The sequence below is a fragment of the Rhea americana genome, unplaced genomic scaffold (genome assembly GCF_003343005.1).
Source record: "Rhea americana isolate MKP2758 unplaced genomic scaffold, rheAme1 scaffold_18, whole genome shotgun sequence".
Lineage (NCBI taxonomy): Eukaryota > Metazoa > Chordata > Aves > Rheiformes > Rheidae > Rhea > Rhea americana.
This window is the reverse complement of record NW_028185927.1, coordinates 6,279,967-6,299,164: the sequence shown is the minus strand read 5'-3', so window position 1 is coordinate 6,299,164 and position 19,198 is coordinate 6,279,967. Positions and strand designations below refer to the sequence as shown.

Genomic DNA, 19,198 nt, shown 5'->3' with positions numbered 1-19,198 from the left:
AATTCCCTCCCTATCTCACATCTCGTGTGCGGTACCGAGCGTGTCACAACATGCAAAACGCGGCCTGCCATACTGAAACTGGGAGTAAAGTGCCTTTCCCTCAGGTTTTTTTTCCMTTCTTTCTTTAAATTCTAAGCTTTTGGGGCCCAGGATTTCTTCCCGTTACRTAAGTGTAGAGCACCTGGAAACCTGACGCCTCCACCGAGGTTCAGGCCTCAGTGCAAATTATTCATGGGAAGGTACCAAAGAGCCAATTCACCGTACAAGTGCGCTGGCAAAACCTCTCAGCATGGCTGACCTCAGCAGACAGATCCAGGTTTGGGACCTTAGCAAGAAAATACTACAGTTTCTGTAACGGAGGTAATTTCCTTCTCCTCAWTCCCGTGCCAGCAGCCATTGCCACCAAGAGGCCTGAACAGTGACAGCCTCCTCCTGGTGCTCTGCTCAGCTGTCGTTAGCCCAGAGGCTTTGCTATCTGAAATCTTGTTCTTTGCTTCCTCCCAGAAGAAAGTCACCATTAGCTGGATGTGGCAGACAGGCTGCAAGTTGAATCACACCACTCACAGGGGTCTTGAAAAGTGAGACATTRGACTAGCAATTGCTGGAGAAAAATCAGAGAGGAAAGAGCTCTAAAGCATAAGGGTTGGAAAGAAGCTCCAAACACATGCTGAACAGAATTCTGTAAAAATTAAATATATATTACATCAGCTTCTTTCACCTCTTTCCTCCTTTACCCTCATGAGTTTTGACCATTGGGCTACTGAAAACAAATCTGCAAAAGAATAATATTGTCATGCACTCTAAAGTAGTCTGAGTGAAGAGGAAAACAACAGTATTAACTTAACGATGCAGGAATTCCCAAGAAAACCAGCATTTTTTTTCTTTCTGTCAGTGTACCGTTTCTCCATAAGCAGTAGGTAAAAGTGAAATACTGTAGCAGGAAGTGCATTGGTTGCACTGAACCAAAGAAGTAATTATTTTCTCAGAACCTGACAAGGAAATTGAATGAATATGGGAACTCTTGTGAAATCCAGCCAACACTGAAGTGCTCAATTATTCCTTTTTTTTTTTTTTTTTTGAATAGAACAAGATAATAATTCAGTATGAGTACTACCTGCTATAGATACACATGTTCAACCAGCATTTTAATTTCCTCTGATAGGAGCAGTAACATTGCTGAAGAAGAGAACCTGAATTCCTCCATCATGATACTCCTCAYTCTACTACTACATTCTACTCCACAACCGAGGTGGAAGAAATAAAGTAGGCTGACATGTGACTCTTTTGGGCACAGATAGTAGGGAAGAGGAGCTAAACAGAAGAATAAGTATTTCAGACTCGGTATTACCCCGTTATAGAGTATTACTGAAATCACCAGAACCTGTTGTCAGATGAGCCTGGATATAATTAAAACCCTGTATAGCTAAGAAGTAAAAGAAAAGAAAATCAGAAAATGTGAACAGGGGAGAGCAATGTGCCCCATCCTTCTTCCTACTCCTCTGCATAAGGGACAAATCCATGGCACTTCCCCTTCCTGCTTGGTGAGAGCTTCCCCCGCCCCGTGTCAACCTTTAACGACCATGGACGTCATTAGCACATTTCCTGTTGAGAACAAGGAGAAAGTTTCTCAGCCTAGTAAAGAATGACTTAAATTTGTTTGTATCAAGAAACTAAAGGCTSCAGTCATCAGTAGGTGCTTTTACACTGTTCTTCTCTGTGTCTAGTACAACCGAATACTTTTTGGAAATTTTGCTTCTTTCTCCTGATCTCTGGGAATGGAGCATCAGAAGAGAAATAATATCAGAAAATACTGCTTTAAAAAAAAAAAAAAAAAAAAAAAAGTTCAAGAGTGAAAACAAGAAATAAGTAAGCTAGGCCTTAACCTCCCTTACCTCAATAACCATGGGACAGGTTTGACACAAACCCTTCGGGGTAAATTTTGAATACGATGTACAGAATTTCCTTACTGAGCTATGTGCAGATCAAGCTCTATGAATCAAGCTTATGATATGCCCCTAAGTTATTGTTTCATGGACAGYGGTGAACGGATGTCATTCCTCTGTTTAATCAGGAGTTAAAGCATGTACAGTAATTCCTTATTTTCACAATATTCCTTCTGACAAAGATAACAACCATGCGAATGGCTCCCAGCTGGCTAAACCTGACATACAGGTTTTGTTAATAAAAAAATGCATGACTTAATTAATGAAACGGATCTATTAAGACTGTCCCCCAATCTACTACAGTGGCCCCACCTACAGCTGAACTTCATATGACCTAACTTATGCAAAAAGAATTGTAATAACTTGCACTAGAAGCTGCTATAGAGGAAAGGTTGCTATGAAGAAAAAATATGACTCAGAAACGCGTACAATGCCTCTAGAGGAGAAAGCTTAGTATCTTCACCTTTAGTCAAAGTTTGCTTTTACAGTGAATAAATAATTGAAACAATTTTGTTAAACTGTGTAAAATTATTTCATCTAGAGTAATTACGTTTGATCTATTAGCACCTGATACTATCTATTGTCTAAATTGCTGGCATTCAATCCACAAATAATGTCAACAGTATTAAAGGCCATTATTGAAGCAATACTTGAGTAAAAATATATGTGTTCTATATTTTGTAACCTGCCTCCAGAATAATCTTCAAAAGAAATTTCATTATACCAACACCTTTTTGATTTTTTTTAAAGCCACATTTTTATTTAAGTCTGCTAACCTGGGCTCTCTAAACTCACAAACAATTTACCTGTTCTGGTTTTGCAAGCATAAATCTGCAGCAATCTACCCAATTCACATGCTTCTCTGTTCCCATCTAGCTGTCCCATGCTAACTGGCTATCCACACTCACCTCCATCAACGCTGGCAGGCTCAACCCTCCTTCCCCCAGCACAAGGAGTTATGCTTTTACAAACAGAAACGAGGAACACTTGAACATTTCTGCAATGAAGTTCTATATATATATATATATGTATTCATTGATTTGACCAAAAGAAATCCCCAGACCTGAACTAACAATAACTGAACTCACCTACCTAGAAAGCAGGTACTCTTTTTCTCTGTTACAGTATTATCCCTATTTCAAAGGGCTCCAAATACTTGCTGCCTTTTAGCAGAGGAAATATTATGAACTCTTTGAGATTACATTCTCACTCAAAGCGATGAATGCCACAGTATTCTGCAGAATAAAAAGCTACTTTCTCTCCTTGGAATAGTAACTTTACAGTAATTTAGAGGAAACAGGAGAAAAAGTTGGTCATTAAATGTATTAATGGGGCACTCACAGTATACTGCTTGTCTGGAAAAGGCAGTTCTGTACTTGCATTTCAGAAGGACTGCTGCAATACAATAGCTACTGTGATATATTTAGGTTCTCCCCACTTAACATGTAGCAGAATCTAATAAAGAAAACTTAAATCAATGTATTTTCCAAAAACGTATGAGTAGCACTATTCACATCTTATAGCTAGGGGAATCAAAAGGAAAAGAAAAAACATTCCAAAAGAGGCCCTTCATTTTCACTCCCCAAATAGAGACTTTTAGGACTTGATATTTGGAAGTGTCAGGGACTAGTAACTCCGGATGAAAACAATGATAAATCAGAATACTCAAAGCAAGAGCCCCAAATCACTTCAGCAGCATGTAAAAATCACCTGCATCTCCAGACTCATGTCATTCTTGAACTCCTGCTTGGTTCTCTGGAAACCTCAGACCTTAGGGTATGAACAGAATATCCTGTGGCACTTTCTTATTAGGTGACATTTTCAGAAATCAAGGTTCTGTGGAGCTCAGAAAAGTGACCCAAGAAAGATGTGACAGGCCACGTAGGCTGCTGGCTTGCTTAACAAAAGGATCTATGTGCTCTCCTGAGTAGCTGACTAATATGAAGTCTGGTACCTCAGGAGATCATAGAATCATAGAATCAGTAAGGTTGGAAGGGACCTCTGGAGATCATCTAGTCCACCCTCCCCAGATACAAGGTGAGACCTAATTCTCTCTAAGGAGMGAAATTAATTGTCCGCCCCAAGGAYAYTGGGAACATAYTCTTTATAGTTTCCTTTCCTAGTGCTAGTTCTTCATGATCTATCAATCCTTAAAATTATGACACTTTGACGAAGACTTTGCCTATCTCCCTCCCTTGGAATTTTAACTCATTTAGATGGTTATTAGGTTATATTCCTAAATTTTACACAACCAGCCTCAAACAGAGATAAAGTAACAGGACGATTTCAGAGCACGCTTTAATCAGTGGGAGAACTCCCAAGTCCAAGATAAACATATCTGTTCATCAAGAACTCCAGAAGTGGTTCCGCACTGACAGAAGGAYGAACATTTGCTATGTCCTGAGCTTTTCGTGCAGACTTTCATTTCGTGTGACCTGCTCTGGAGAAAATGAGTTGAGTTGTTAGCTCTGCCTTCATAAAACAAAACAGTTTGGAGGAATCTGAAGAACAGTGGTTAAAAACTTATGCCTAGAGCTATCAATGCGTTTCAGGGAGAACGTGAATTAGTTAAAGAATCACTTGTCAGAGCAGAGAGGATGACAGAACTGTTCAAATGGTGGACAAAAGCTTTGGGACACACAAAACAGATACTTTACAATAAACGAAAAAAAAAARRAAAAAAAAAGAAATTCCACCTTGCCTAAATACTTTGGCTCAAAGGACCCAGACTCTGAYGCATATTTATCTGAAGATGGTAACATCTTGCCTTTGTTTGAGATAGGTAAAATAGGTAAAATTCACTTTGCTGATTGCTAAAAGTGAAGCACAGAAAAACCTTCAGGAAACTATGAGACGGAGAAACGGCGTACGGCATTCCCCGAGTAGCTGCGGTGTGCAGGGGGAAAGCTCCAGCCGCCTGCCTCCTCAAGCACCCACGACGGGAACGAACGTGGGAACGGCTCCCAGGATGAAAGGAGACGAGCTCAACAATCCCGCTAATGGGATCACATCGAGCTAATGGGATCACTACGACTTTCTTTGCTTCTGCTGGTGTATGTCAAAACTCTGATTCRGTTTGCTTAAAATATATTCTCTTTTAGCAACCAACGGGCTAAATCTTGAAGGATKTTTTTAGAGACTGGGAGAATAAACATATCTTCAGGTTTTATGACTTCTGTGGAAAGTCTTTGGGGTAAGAGCACTTTAAGTTCAGAAGTTTATAAATTGTGTGAGCAGTCTTTGTAGCACCTCTGCCAGAAAAAGAAAAAGAAACAGAAGGCTTGGATTTGTTAATATTGTATTAAACACAGACATACACTGCTACTGCCCTCACTTTGAGGGGCAGAGGTTACTGACACTTTGCATTTCTACAAGCTCCTAGTTGCCTATCCATACCTGGGGTAGATGAGAGAACAAAACCCAACTGTGCCATAGCACCAAACTATACCGTGGCATTTTCAGATCTGCCAAGCACTGACAACGCTTGGGAGCTGTCAATAGTAGTATTATTGCTTTCTAGAAGATCCGGAAAATTTGCACAATAAGCCAGCATTTGGGGGTATGGTATAAACAAAATGTTCTGGAGATCTTTCTAGAGATGCCTTTTAGCCATCTTTTAAAAAATAACATATAACAGGTCAAAATGATCAAGCTTTGGTGCCTACAGTTTCAATGTGATTCAGTGAGTGACTGGCTTTCCAAAGCTGCACTTGCAAGTCCCTTTCTAGCTTGCTAATGCACACTCAGGTATCTGAATTTACACATCAAGATTGAAAATTTTGGCCATCAGCCAAAATTTTGGCCAACAGGCAGATCCGTTGGGAAGTCTCTTGTAAACAGATTTTTTTAAAGCCYTAAATTATTGGATAGATATTGGCCCAAATCCAACCCACAACTGCAAATCCAAAGAAACAGCTCAGAGAAAACCAGCAGCCTTATTGGCTAAGATTTCATTTTCACGAACTCAAGACCCTTTATTGACTAATGAAAGGTTGGGTCCCCAAGCCCACAGCCTGATCTTGCTTGGAACATATTTTAATCATTTTGGAGTGCTAGCAGCCATCTGTCTGAAGAGCTTGGGTATAGCATAAATGCACTCTAAACTGCAGTTTCCTCTGACTCCAAGCCCTCTCCAAAAGTCAAACAGAACCCGCAGCCACAGCTACTCCGAGACACGATTCGAGGGCAGAGAACCCCCTGCTTATTAAGCCGGGAGACCTGATAAGACTGCTTTTCTCATCTGGCACATCATTAGGTTTAATGACACTCCAGATAACAATAGATGAACTAAAACTATACCATTGTCATCTCCTATCTTGTAACAGTAATAACCAACTGTGTCTTCACTTTATTTCTATCCCACAGTTCTTACTTATTTTCAGAGAATAGTTAAATGAAATAAAGAGATTTTATTTCTGCTGCAAGCACCAGAAATACTAACAAAACAAAACCACAATTAATGAATAATACAAAAGACAAATAAGCATTCTTTCTTTTTTTCACTACTTTTCTACTTTGTTTTAAAGAAAGATGCAGAAGACAAGCAAAGAAATCCCAAATAAACTAGCATATTTACAGTTTAGTCTAATGGCTGTTGGGCAGATACTGTTTGCACATACTAGTCTAGTCTTGCCAGCACTGAATACAAATCTACATTGAAAACAGAGAGATCCCTTACAGTTATGACCTTTATAATGTCAATATTTACCAACAAATTTTACAAAATTGCCACAATTACTTCCTACTCTGTCTCTTGACACACCTTGGGCATCTCAATGTTCATTTTACGATGACTGGTGTTTTCATCCTGGTGTCCAATGAACGGTACAGGCAAATCCCAATTAACTCTGCAAGCTTCAAAGCAAAAATGATGTCATGCATGAATCAAAAATCAAAATCAGGAAATTTCCTCAATTCAGGAAATTCATAGCCAGACAAGCTTCTCTGCTAGTGAGATAGGAGTACCATACTGTTGCTCAGTGGTGGTATATTGGAAAAAAAGTAACTTGCTCCGTGCTATTTCTCCTTCCTCACATCACCATGCGAAATGCAGCTTATAAACACAGAGCACTACTAATATGTTGCATTTACTCAATATTTGGGAGGTTTAGAATTCTGCACATCCCTGTAGGCCCATTTCTTCACCTAAAAACTGACTGAAGCTTCTCTGCCATGCTGGAAGATCTATCTATACCAACGGAGTTGCACATAATTATRTTATGTTGGACACTGTTAAAAATCTTCAGCTTCCAAAACACAAACCTCTATCATATTAGTTAGAGAAACACCTTTTGGATGGAATGTAAAAACGAAAAAAATTCCAATAAGAGGCATCAGTATAGATTTGCATGTAGGAATTTAACCAAGGCTCTAACTTAAAAAAGAAAAACTGAATAAAGAAAATACCTTATTCTTAGCTTCTCTCTTTGTAGACGCAACGGGTGCCTAGTCTTGACTTCTCAGTGGCTTGCTAATGGAAGATTTTCCATTGATTCAACTGGGAGCAGGGTTAAGCCCAAAATAAGAAAYGTCTATCACTGGCTGAAAATCTTTCATGTGGAAAGTCTTCGCACCAAACCAATGTTTTTCATTGGAGAATATAAATTCCAATGAAAGAAAATATGTTGGCTTCCCATGGCAAATTTCTAAATGAAAATTTTCCTTTCTTCTTAATATTTCAACTTTAAAAGCTACTTTGTTTCAGTTCTTCAGCTCAACACAACTGAAACAAATCACTGAAGTCAAAATGAACWTTTTTTTGCATTGAATTAACATTTTAACAGAAAAAATGTCCTTTATGAAAAATCAACAGAAAAGAAATGGCACTTGGCACTTAAAGTCCTCCTGACAATGTTGCTATTTTATTTCTAAATATTACATTCATAAAAAAAGAATTTGTTTAATGCAATATTTACATGGCCAAGTGATTTTTTTTGTTGTAGTTTTAGATCTTCTGTTTTATTTTTTAAGAGAAAATTTGTCTTTCAAACATCTCTTATTATACACAGGGTTTTTCTGTATGTCTTTAGCTTGCTGTGGAGAAGGCTTCTGCTTATCACGTATCTGTTTTCCTTCCCTGGTTTTTAAGTAAGAGCACCTGCATGTTCATTGTTCATAGTCTCCTAAGAGTGCTACAGAAAACAGTAAAACTTCTTATTCAGAACAAATGAACAAATAAAGCAGCTGAGGCACAGATAAGTGAGGTGACTCATCTATATTCATCCAGCATTTCRGTTGCAGAATCAGAATATTTAGCACCATACTGCTCTCACCAGGTAACAGATTTCATAATCCTGCATATGTTCTTATAACTTTTCCCGYGCGTCTTTCTAATATTCTTACATTATAGGCAACAGATACTAACTCCACTGGTCTCAATATCCTAACTCTACAAGTATTTCTATAGGAGTAATACAGTTTGTATTAGTAACCTACCAAAAACTATTGGTAGTAGGCAGTAGGTTGTTTGTAGGCAGTTCTTCCAGCGACTTCAAATTTTCCTTCCAATCATTCCATTTTATTAGGCTTTAACAATTCCTAGAAACCACTACGTACTTATTCCAAAAAGCTTAGTACAAAAGTACACTTCTTAGACAATTCAACTCATTTAGAARCCAAGGAAGTCATAACATAAACCCATATAGAGTTAATGTAAAACACGAGGGAGGAAAAATTGTCCTAAAGCAAGAACTGTTAACAGAAGGTCAGCAGGACAATATAGACAGAGTCATGAGACCACATCAGCCTCTAACAGCAACGAATTCCTTCCTGTAAAGCAAACCCCTGGTCTTWGAGGAGAGCAGAAACTCATGTGCAGAGCTATAAACCATAGCTGCGCTGCAGGACACGTTAAGCACGTCAGTCCTATTCCTGCTGCCCACCTTCCTCCTCAGCCCGGCTTCCTTTGGGAAGGCACCTCTGAAGGCCAGGAGCCAGCCCGCCGACGCATTAGGCAGAGAGTTTTCATAAAATGTAGGTCAGCTGAACTCAGGCCTGATTTAACAGCAACACAAGGCAACTTGAGTTTACTATAACATTCACCTCGCCGCCTGTTACGGGGATGGCACGGGCTGACTCCTTATTCCACGAGGCAGCGGGGATCTGTGACGGTTCAGCRCTTCCTCGTCCTCAAAGTTTTCATAAATCACTAAAGTTAAGTAGGAAATTATTCTTCCTTGCTGCAATTTTTTTCCCAATGGTATGGGAAAATTTTCAAAATCATATCAGGGCAAAAAAAAAAAAAAAAAAACCCTTCACAGCTATTACTTTGTTTGTCTCTAAACAAATGAGAGACCGAGAAAGCCCAGAGAACATTCTGMGGCTGAGATACTCCATTAAAAAGTAAAAATAATAATAGTAATAATAATAAAACCGCTTCAAACCCAGGTTCAGATACTGCTCTGCCATTTCATCGTCTACCAAATAAGTGCTATACCCAACCTACGAAACACACTGGAATCTCTCTTTAACATCTCCCTTCTGTGGAAACAGTTAAATACTGACTGGAGTATGGGTGAGAATCCGGTCTGCACCGATCCCAAGCAGGTTCCCTATCCGCTGTTTCATAAATTCAGTCGCTCTGGCAATTACCGCCAGTGAGCACAGCAGCCGCAGCAGCCGCGGCAGCGACCGAGCCCAGGCTAACGGGCACGAAGCCTGGCAGTGGGGTGGAGGGACGTGGGCGAGAGTAATAAACCCAATAAAGTGTAAAATATATAAGGATAACAAGGCAGAGCGCGGCCTCGACTGCTCATCTACACCTGGGCATGGAAGCACGTCGCCMTCTCAGTAGCCCCTACTATAACTTTATGCAGCTGCTTTGTCAAAGCAAAGCAGCTTATCGATCTGTTTTACCCTCCTCTGCCGCCTGAGCTGCCGCGTGCAGCAGCCCCCAAAACCTGGACTTTTACCTGCTGTAACGCTGCAGAAAGACCCGGAGCAGAATGCCAGCACTTTGGTGGTTGCAGCACTCTGCTGGAAGGTGGCACACCAACAGGCCTGAACCTGCAGATCCTAAATCCCAGGGGACTTTCCTGATTACCAGGGTGTTGACTTTCCTGGCCCCTAGAAGTTGACTAAAATTCTCTGAAACTTCCATGTTCCTCAGAGAAGCTGCGTTGTCAACCAATCTGATTAAAAGAAAAAAAAATCAACTAATTCCAGCATGCATGTTTTTAAAAAAAAACCCCACGGATAAATCTTCATTTCTTGCACACACAAAAATCTTTATGCAGAGAAAACAAGCTAAAAAATACCATTTTGGTGGTACCTGAGCTTTTTAGAACAACAGAAGACAAACAAAAAATTTAGTGYCCTCTTACAGAACTGTGGTATTGCACTGTGTCCTACATGTAAGCATCTCAGCTCCTCAGCAGACAGAATCTCTCCTCTCTCTTGGAAGTGGCTGTGCCTGAAAATAATGGCTCAAGATTTATGTTTGACAAYAGATGTCTGAAACTCTAGGATAAAAGAGGAGTTGCTGTTACAAGGGCTTAGACCACTTGAACAAAACTGTTACCTTCTCCCCAACCTCTACAAAACTGTTCTGAAAAAATAACAGTAAGTTCACAAAGACATTGCACATTATCTGGTCATTTTTCTTAACGAACCTAATGAGTCACATCATTTTGCATACAAAGTGAGTAACACTGAAACCTCTGTACTGACCGCCAGAACAGCAGAGGGCACACAGGGCGGGAAGAGCAGGAAGAGGACCGCAGCTCTGCACTAAGGGCTGATCCCAAGGGACGACCTGGAGATGAAACCGGACAACAGCCTACCGCTGTGAAAGGCTGAGACGGCAGAACGTGGGGGCTGAAATGTCTGAGCAGGGGTCAGTCAGAGGTTTTATTCTGACTTTCTACTACAGCGTCTGCAAGCCCCATAGTACACACTGGCACGTTAGGCAGAGTAACTTACAGCTTGCAATAGCTCTTGCAATGGGAACATGAGAAACAGTATAACAGTAAGAATTACAGCATTATAAATCCATGTACAGAACCCATGTAGCATAGTTGAAATAGTGTAATTCCAGTATTACAGTCCATAATATGGGCCATGAAACTATAAAATGGAAGTGTATTGAACATGTACCACTGCGTTCAGGGCTGGAATAGAATAAAGCCCTTTTTCCCTGGAGTGCAAATATTACCTTGCAAAGCATCTTTCTTCATCTATTTCTCCTGCTTTAGGGTGATTTAATTCTGCAATTAAAATGAAAATTGAGTTTCTCCCTGTGCTTATATGTCTTTCATTTGAGGAAATAATAATAATAATAATAAAAAAAGAAACCTTGATTCTCTTTTTCTTTCAAGTCTATAAATTTCAATCGTTAAAAAGTTCAACTCTCATGCCATTTTACAAGAGACTTTGGGAGAAAAATATACRGACCTCCTTAAAATGAATTGTTATTTAGACTGTTTGCTCATGTCACTGAAGCCATGAATTCCAGTTTAATTGAAGCATCAAGAGCTTCAATGTAAAGAGGTATTTCTTTATGGAAATACCTTTGCAGCAAGCACATCACATAAACAGATGAAAGAAAGAAAAAAATCTGAAAAAAGTTAAAGGAGAAAAAATAACCAAATTATCAAAGTAGTTCACCTAGCAGCTTGTGGATTAAAATTTTATTAAACCTCTTCAGCAGTTTCTAACTCTTAAGAGTGATACAGCTGGTTAGGGAGCAACAGCTCTGTTTGCAACAGACAGAGAAGCTGCCCACAGGCTGACTCTAAAGGTATTTATTCCAAATCATAGTACTTACTATCACAAGGGGTCTTGCTGAAGTTATTCTTCTATTTTATTATTGAAAGCTGTCACATAATTCTAAAACAGGTTAACTTTTCTTGCATGCTGACTGTAATTTACAGATTCCAATTGCTCTGCAGTAGGCAGCTCCAGGACTCAGACATGCAACTGCCCTTAAAACTCCATCTCTCCATGCTACTAACCACTGTGCTTTCTTCAGATCTTTACTTCATACTAACGTCAGGAATGGAAAAAAATAATCTAAATTAAAATTCATTTTAACTTTGCAAATTCTTTCAAATATTTGTTTGTTAGGAAAAGTTGCTCCCTATTGTGACTTCCAGCTGGTAACTATTTCTGCATTTATACATTGCAAAAGCAAATTAGAATAAGCTTTGGAYCAAGATTTTTTGCCAAAAGTTTTCACATCCCCACCCCTTCATAAACTTCAGACTTGGCAAATACACGATGTTTAGAGTACTTCGTTAAATCATAAAGAAACTTCTTAAATTACCATTGAAATAACTACTCACAAAAATTTTACCTTTATACTAAAAATTTTCTTAGAGCCCTCATTAACCCGTATAGCTGAACATAACAACTCTCAGCCTCAGCAGCTTCATTCAAAAGTATGTGAACTAACAYAAGATTTATATAATACATCTTATACAGCTATCGTGCAAACAATAGTGGTAATGAATCACTACATCTGACTCCAACTCAAAACTTCACAAAAACATAGCTGTAAGTAGGGGTAGTCCTATATTTTTATTTTGCTCTCTGATTTATCTTTGGGATAGGGGATTGATATCTGGCATTTTAGTAGTGTACCTTTTGCTGTATTAGTTAAAATCTATCCAAATTTTTTGCCTGTGCAAACTCTTAGCACTAGAAGTCTTCAGTGAAATATTGTAGTCGAATTTTAAACTTCAAAAAAAAATACATATATATATGCATACTTTTCTGTATAGACATACATTTCCCATACACAGTCCAATTGTTCTAGCTAATACTTGAAAAATAATCAGTATTCAACATGTGTCTATGTGAGCATTTTAACTTGTGGCAGAAGTACACTTCTGAAGCAAACCTCCCTATCATCTCCACTTACTGCGCTTTATTTTGAATCATTAAATGATTTTGGAGAGCATGAACTGGATTCATTTTAAATGAAGCTAAACTAGACTTGTGTTCCAGGGGCAGCCCAATTTCTCACAGGACTAGAGCAGACTTCATTTTGAGGGTTGCACTTCAGCTAGTGCGGACATCAGGTCCTCAGCACCGAGTGTTTCGCTCTACAGATCCATTCCTCGGTGCCACGTTATTTGCTCATATAGATATGGCTAAAGCAAAATGGAATGGACAGTATCAACCGTTAATGAATTTGGCCATWCTTAAGGCCACTAAGATGAGGTTGTTATAATGACGTTTTTATGGAATAGATTTTAAAATCTGCCATACTTCTCTACAGGCTTTACTATCTTCACCMATTTCAATAAGTAACTCTAGTACCAGTAGAGCTTCTAAAATAAAAGATCTCCTGTGCTTATTCTAGAGAGCCCAAGAAATGCAGCAGCAGATTCTTCATTCCTCTCCTCCCAGATCAGGCAGACTGGGATGTTCACTTTTTCTCTCTGTTCAGTATGAAGAAGATCATTACAAAGTATATATTGAAAAGTTGTTCTTTATGATCACTAGAAAAGGTAAAAAAAAAAATTGACGGAAAGGTCATGTAGTGAAACTACTAAGAAAACTTTAAGATCTAAGAACTGGGAAGAGCTACTTGTGGAGACTATCAGATCTCCTTCAACGGCAGGTTTGAAAAGAGACCAGATGCTCCAGCTACATTTAATTCTCTTTTACCAAAAGGAAATAGATGAAGTGACCTGTAAATGTCATTTGAAGTCCTGCTATGATTTCCTAAGCCCTCAATGATTCTCAGAAGGTCAAGAAACTAGAGATTGGGTCTTGGGACTGGTTTGATGTTCTTTATTCTGGTAGACTAAAGGAGCTGGAAACATGATTAACAAATGTAATCACTGATCCATTTGTGGTCAACTTTATGCCCAGTGGAGAGCCAGACCAACCACTCAGTCCACCTTATTTGTAAGGCAGAGAACTTACATGGCTTATTACAGTGGAATTACAAGGAGATCTAATTAAGTGCTTCCCTACTGCTCATGCAGAAGGAACAGTCAGGATCCAGCCCAGAAAAAACTTAAAAAATTTCAACAAATTATTCAGCTATCTTTTAATGTAGTTCAATTTTGAACCTTTCAGGTTTATTCATATACTAGTGGAATGCAGATAGTGGGCTAGGAGACTAAAATAGTTCTGTGGCAAGAGGGATAAAACATTTTAAAATTTATATTATTGAACGAGAAAGAGACTGGTGATAAAAATGGACAGACCCTGTAAAAGAAAAATACGCAAATTAAAAACTTATGGTGACAAAATAACGGAGCCAGATGGGAGACTGGCAGTGGGATTAAAACTAACACGTACTTCAAAACTGATTATTCTGATATGGCCTTCTTCAGTCACTGAGGTTCTATAATTTACATCAAGATTTAGCTTAAAGCGTACAGCTGTGAAACAATTATTCCTGTTCCTGTTGTGCAAATTTTGGTTTCAGATACACACTTTCAGGTTACTCTCCAGAAAATCCTATTTTGTTTTTGAGATGTGACATGGAAACTGTATAAAAAGAAATAAACACAGAAGCAGAGCACATGCCTAAGGCTGGAATTGTTCTGAGATGCCCTTTTCAGAAAGCCAAATTCATAAAGAAATAAATATTCCATCATTTTTTCCTCAAAAATGTATCTAATTTTGCTTTGGGTCTTCCAAGTCATGCCTCTATCTTCCATAAAACTCCTGCTTTGTGTACACATGGCCACATCCATTTCATCTGCAAAGTACAGTCTGCAACGCTGGCTTTTTTCACACTTGGAGAAAAAGCTAATGGCTTCAAACAGTAGCAGCTACCAGATCACAGAATCACAGAATAATTCAGGCTGTAAATGACCTCTGGAGGTTTCTAGTCCAACCTCACTCTCAAAGCAGGATCAACTGTGGGATCACGTCATATCACTCAGGGCTTTATCGAGTTAGGTCTGGAAAACCTCCAAGGATGGAGGTTGCACAGCCCATCTGGGCAACCTATTCTAATGCTTTACTGTCCTTATGGTTTCTGTATATCAAGTCTGAATCTCTCTTGCTTCAATTCATGATTATCTCTTGCCCTTCTGCTGTACACCACTGTGAAGAGCCTGACTCTGTCCTCTTTCTTTGCCAAGCTGAGAAAGTACAGTTTTCTCATCCTCTCCTCACACAGCAAGCACTCCAGCCTCTGATGGTGCTGGCAGCCCTCTGCCAAGCTTGCTCCAGCTTCTCCATGTCTTACTTGTACTGGGGGTCCCCAAACTGGATAGAGTTTCCTCCTAGAGGAAAAACAGGATTGTTTTTCCTGAAGATCTCCATTTGTTTCCCTACTTTGAACATATCTATATGTTCATCTACCTACAGCTGCATCTTATACATACAGATATTCTGGACCAAAATATCTTTTTCTTGACTGATTTTTTATAATAAAATAATATTCATTCTTCTCTTGCTTTTACTGATGTTAGTTAGAGAAAAATCCATACAAAAATATTCATTCTGATGTTACTATGTGCATATATATGCATTCAAAAATAGTTAATCCGTGTGCACAGTCATTATATTTATGCCCAACCCCCTAAAATGTGGTTATGCAGAAAGGTAGGCCTTTAAGTTTTCCTTATACATTTTTTTCCTTATATTTCTTTCTCCTAAGTTAAATGATGACGTGGAAATCTCAGTTAAAACAAGGAAACAAACAAGAAAAGCATGAAAATATGCTTTTATTAAGGCCAAATATTTAAGAGCAGAATCAAGAAAAGGTACCAAATGGAGTCAAAATTCCCAAGCTGCTGACATACTGGTACCACAGAGATGACATGGGGAGAAACTGGGAAAGGGAAGAGAGAACTTCAGGCAAAGGAAGTGTGCACCCTGGGTACTAAGATGTCCCACTACAGCTCTACAGTTCAGATGAGGAGTGGAAGGTGCAGACGTGTGCTGGGGAACTCTGAGTGCAAAAGCGAAATAACTCCAGGTTAAGGCAGTCTTGAGCAGTAACTCACCTGGGTCAAGGCATCAAAGCTCTACTTCAGCCTTTTCAAATCCCCAAACAGGCTGTCTGAAAACCACTCTCAGTACTTGCTCTAGGTTACTATCGTGTGGCAAGTAGCAAAAGAAAATCTACACAAGCATTCCTTAAATAGCACATACATACAAAATACAGAATAAGTTTTCGGTCATTTGGGATACCCTGAGGAAATGCACTTTATGCGGTGTCATTTGTGATTATTGTGGTCATCCCACATACAGTCCCCTAAGCTTTAGGCACAAATGCCATATATTGCTTTTTTTAATCTAGCTTCCTATCCTCATCTGTCTTTGGCACGTGTTCAAAGGTGTGTTGCTCTGTCAGATTATTGGATGATAGAAGCTGCAGCTGTTCATGCAGCATATGTTAAACTGTAACTGAAATGTTAATATGTTCATAAGAATCCTCACAATAATGCAATTCATTTCTAACCCAGGCTAAAGATAGGCACGAGACCTTAAATATGACAAGGAAGCTAGAAAGCAAAGAACAGGAAGGCCCCAAGAGAGTAAGTTCAATTTTCTTCTATTGGGATACAGCCTAGAAAAGAAGAAAAAACACATCTCACATCTCAAGCACTAACTTGTGCTTCTTATGTGAACAGGATATATGCTAGAAAGTTATCAAATACTAAATGGTGCTCTGAGAAAATGAGATATAGTCACTAACAAAAAAAAAAAACTAGGGAGCTTTTAATAAGGACTATCATTGCTATATGGAAAACAAAATGATGTTCTACTTGCAGGAAACAACAAACTATGTTTAGAGAGCAATTTTGGCTTGTATCCTCTCTTAATGATTGGAAATATAAGGAAACATTGCAAATCAAAAGAGACCTTGAGCATACCTTTTACTAGAGGATGTTATTATTAAGCTGGCTGAAACGTGGAATGTAGCATTACTTGTTTGTGACCATCCTCTCTCCGAAAGAAAAAAAAAGAAAAAGAAAAAGAAATAAAACCATATATCCAACATACCTGTGACCCTCTAGACTGTAAAGCTTCTTTCTCAGAAAACAAGCAAGAACTAGRGATTAAAATGCAGTCATTTTCAACTTACTTTTCAAAATAATTGTGTGTCTTGTCATCCCTATTTTTACTTCTGGTTTTAGACTAACCTAAAGCTGCCTTCTAATTCTTATTGATGATATATACATATATGATACCCTTTGAAGTGCATTAGAAAAAAACATCCTCTAAGGTCAGTGAGGTAGGATACAGAATATTTCATTTCCGATGCTAAGAATTGTTATATAACTTGTATAACTTAATAGTGTTGCAAAGGTTGTTGCTCCAAGGAAYATTCAGATATGCATTTACACATCTAAGGAGTAAACCTTGCAAAATACCTTCAAACTTACAATGAAGTTTTGCTTGTTCAAAGTGATGGCCGTAACTTAATAAAATGGTACATTCTAATAGTGATTCTCACAAGTCTTTATTATTAACATTTCTGAGATTTAAAGCATTTGCATGAATAAACTGCTATAGACTGTAGCACTTGTCAAATTTTACGGTAGAGCAAGCTTGCTATAGTATCTTAACAGCACAGCTGCATGAAAAGTCAATGAAAAACATCCTGCCATGTGCAGGCACCAACACACACAAACTAATAATTTCTGAAATATTGCTATAAAAATTGCATTTCTGTTTTCAAACTAACCTACAAATCCCATTTAAGTAAGTAATAAAGGCATTATAATAATTTTTTTCTAGTCTGGCAAATCATACCATAACTTAGGTGTACACTGAACGCTGACCAAATTAATTAAAAGTGATGATCATAAATTGCTTGGSGTTTCCATTGATGATTAACAGGCTTTAAATAAATACCTATGAAATTTAGGAACAAAAGTTGTTTTTGAAACTTCCCTCCAAGTTTTTACTAAACTTAATGATAAGAGGAAACCCTAAAAAACGCCAAAAACCTGAATATTTTTCACTTACAAATGCCGAATCACTGAAAACACGCACAGTTCTGCTGCTGCAAATGTTTTTTGGTTGCAACTAACTAAATGCCTATATTTCCAAGAAATATAATATTCACATTGCATTTCATATTTACTTCTACAGCCCACATCCCTCATCCCAGACATTCAGCCCTCAGATTCACAACTTTCTGCTGGCAGCTCTSTATCTCCCCACACACAGGAGATCAGGATGAAATGAGAGCTGTAACCCAACATCACTCCATAAAACAACCTAACTCCTTCACTGGACCACACAGAGCTGCTCCTTAGGGATTAAAATCCAGTGATCCATGGAAATGTTCAGTGTAGCCCACCAAAATTAACGACAGAATGGCTAGTTCTCTCATTCTATTTATTGCTAAAGAATGTAAGTAATTAAAACATATACGTTATGTTGGAGGTTAGAAAGGAAAGCAGTCTTCTAAAATTACGTATTTTATTATTTTAAAATCTATGTTGATAAAGCTAAGTATGTGCAAACACCAGAGAAGAAATAAGCACTTAAGCCAACCGSTCCTTTTGTCTCCATGTTTTTAAGCATGCTATATGCATTGCTACAACACAGCTTTTCTCTCTCTCTCTCTCTCTTTTTTTTAATGAGAATTAACTAACAACAACTTTCCCTTAAACAAAACTAGTAGAATATTTAGGCCATAAGAAAAGGACTTATATTTCAAAGAGACGGTTGGTGAGCAGTAAAGCAGAAATGCAGGCCTTGATTCATTGATACAGTCACATTTTCAACAAATACCTATTTGATAAGGCTATTTCCTCACTTACAGTCATGACTTGGTAAAGAAAATTTCCCCTATGAGTCACTGACTTACATTAGTATTAATTATTTTACCTGTAATAAACACGCAACGTCTGGATTTCCTCTTCTAGTTTTTTGCATTGTTGAAGAACAGCTTCTTTTTCCTGTTGCAAGATTATCAATTCTGCCTGCAAAATGAGAGACAAGGATGTATCCAGGTCATCCGTATTGCTTCGAAAATAACAACCTCCTGCTCATTTCAGCCACGCTATAGTGTCATACCGTTTTGCAATACTGCCTATTTAACTCTTATGAAAAAGTCCGTTCTTGTTACAGTGTTGTAACTGTTCTGTTTTTCTCCGGCAGGATAATGCTTTGTAATGCTTTTTCCCTCACACGTACGGTAGACTTTTTGCATGGCAATGSTTTGATCTCTTCTTCAGTTTAGCCAAGCGTTTGTCAACAAATGTATTTCATATTTTCTTAACGATCCTAGTGCAAGCTGTTGACCAACGCACTCTAGGGAGCTAAGCAAGGCACTCGACCGCAGGCTGCTGACCTGGAGCTCTTCACCCGCGCGCGGCTCCTGT

General features: G+C 38.5%; 1 protein-coding gene across 1 annotated transcript in view; it reads right to left on the bottom strand.

Moving 5' to 3' along the window:
- The window catches only part of MIPOL1 (mirror-image polydactyly 1), a 189,430-nt gene that overhangs the window by 33,207 nt on the left and 137,025 nt on the right, over positions 1–19,198 (bottom strand). The window contains exon 11 of the mRNA XM_085301717.1: positions 18,702–18,796. Coding sequence (XP_085157843.1) covers positions 18,702–18,796 — 95 coding nt within the window. The remainder of the gene's footprint in view (positions 1–18,701; positions 18,797–19,198) is intronic.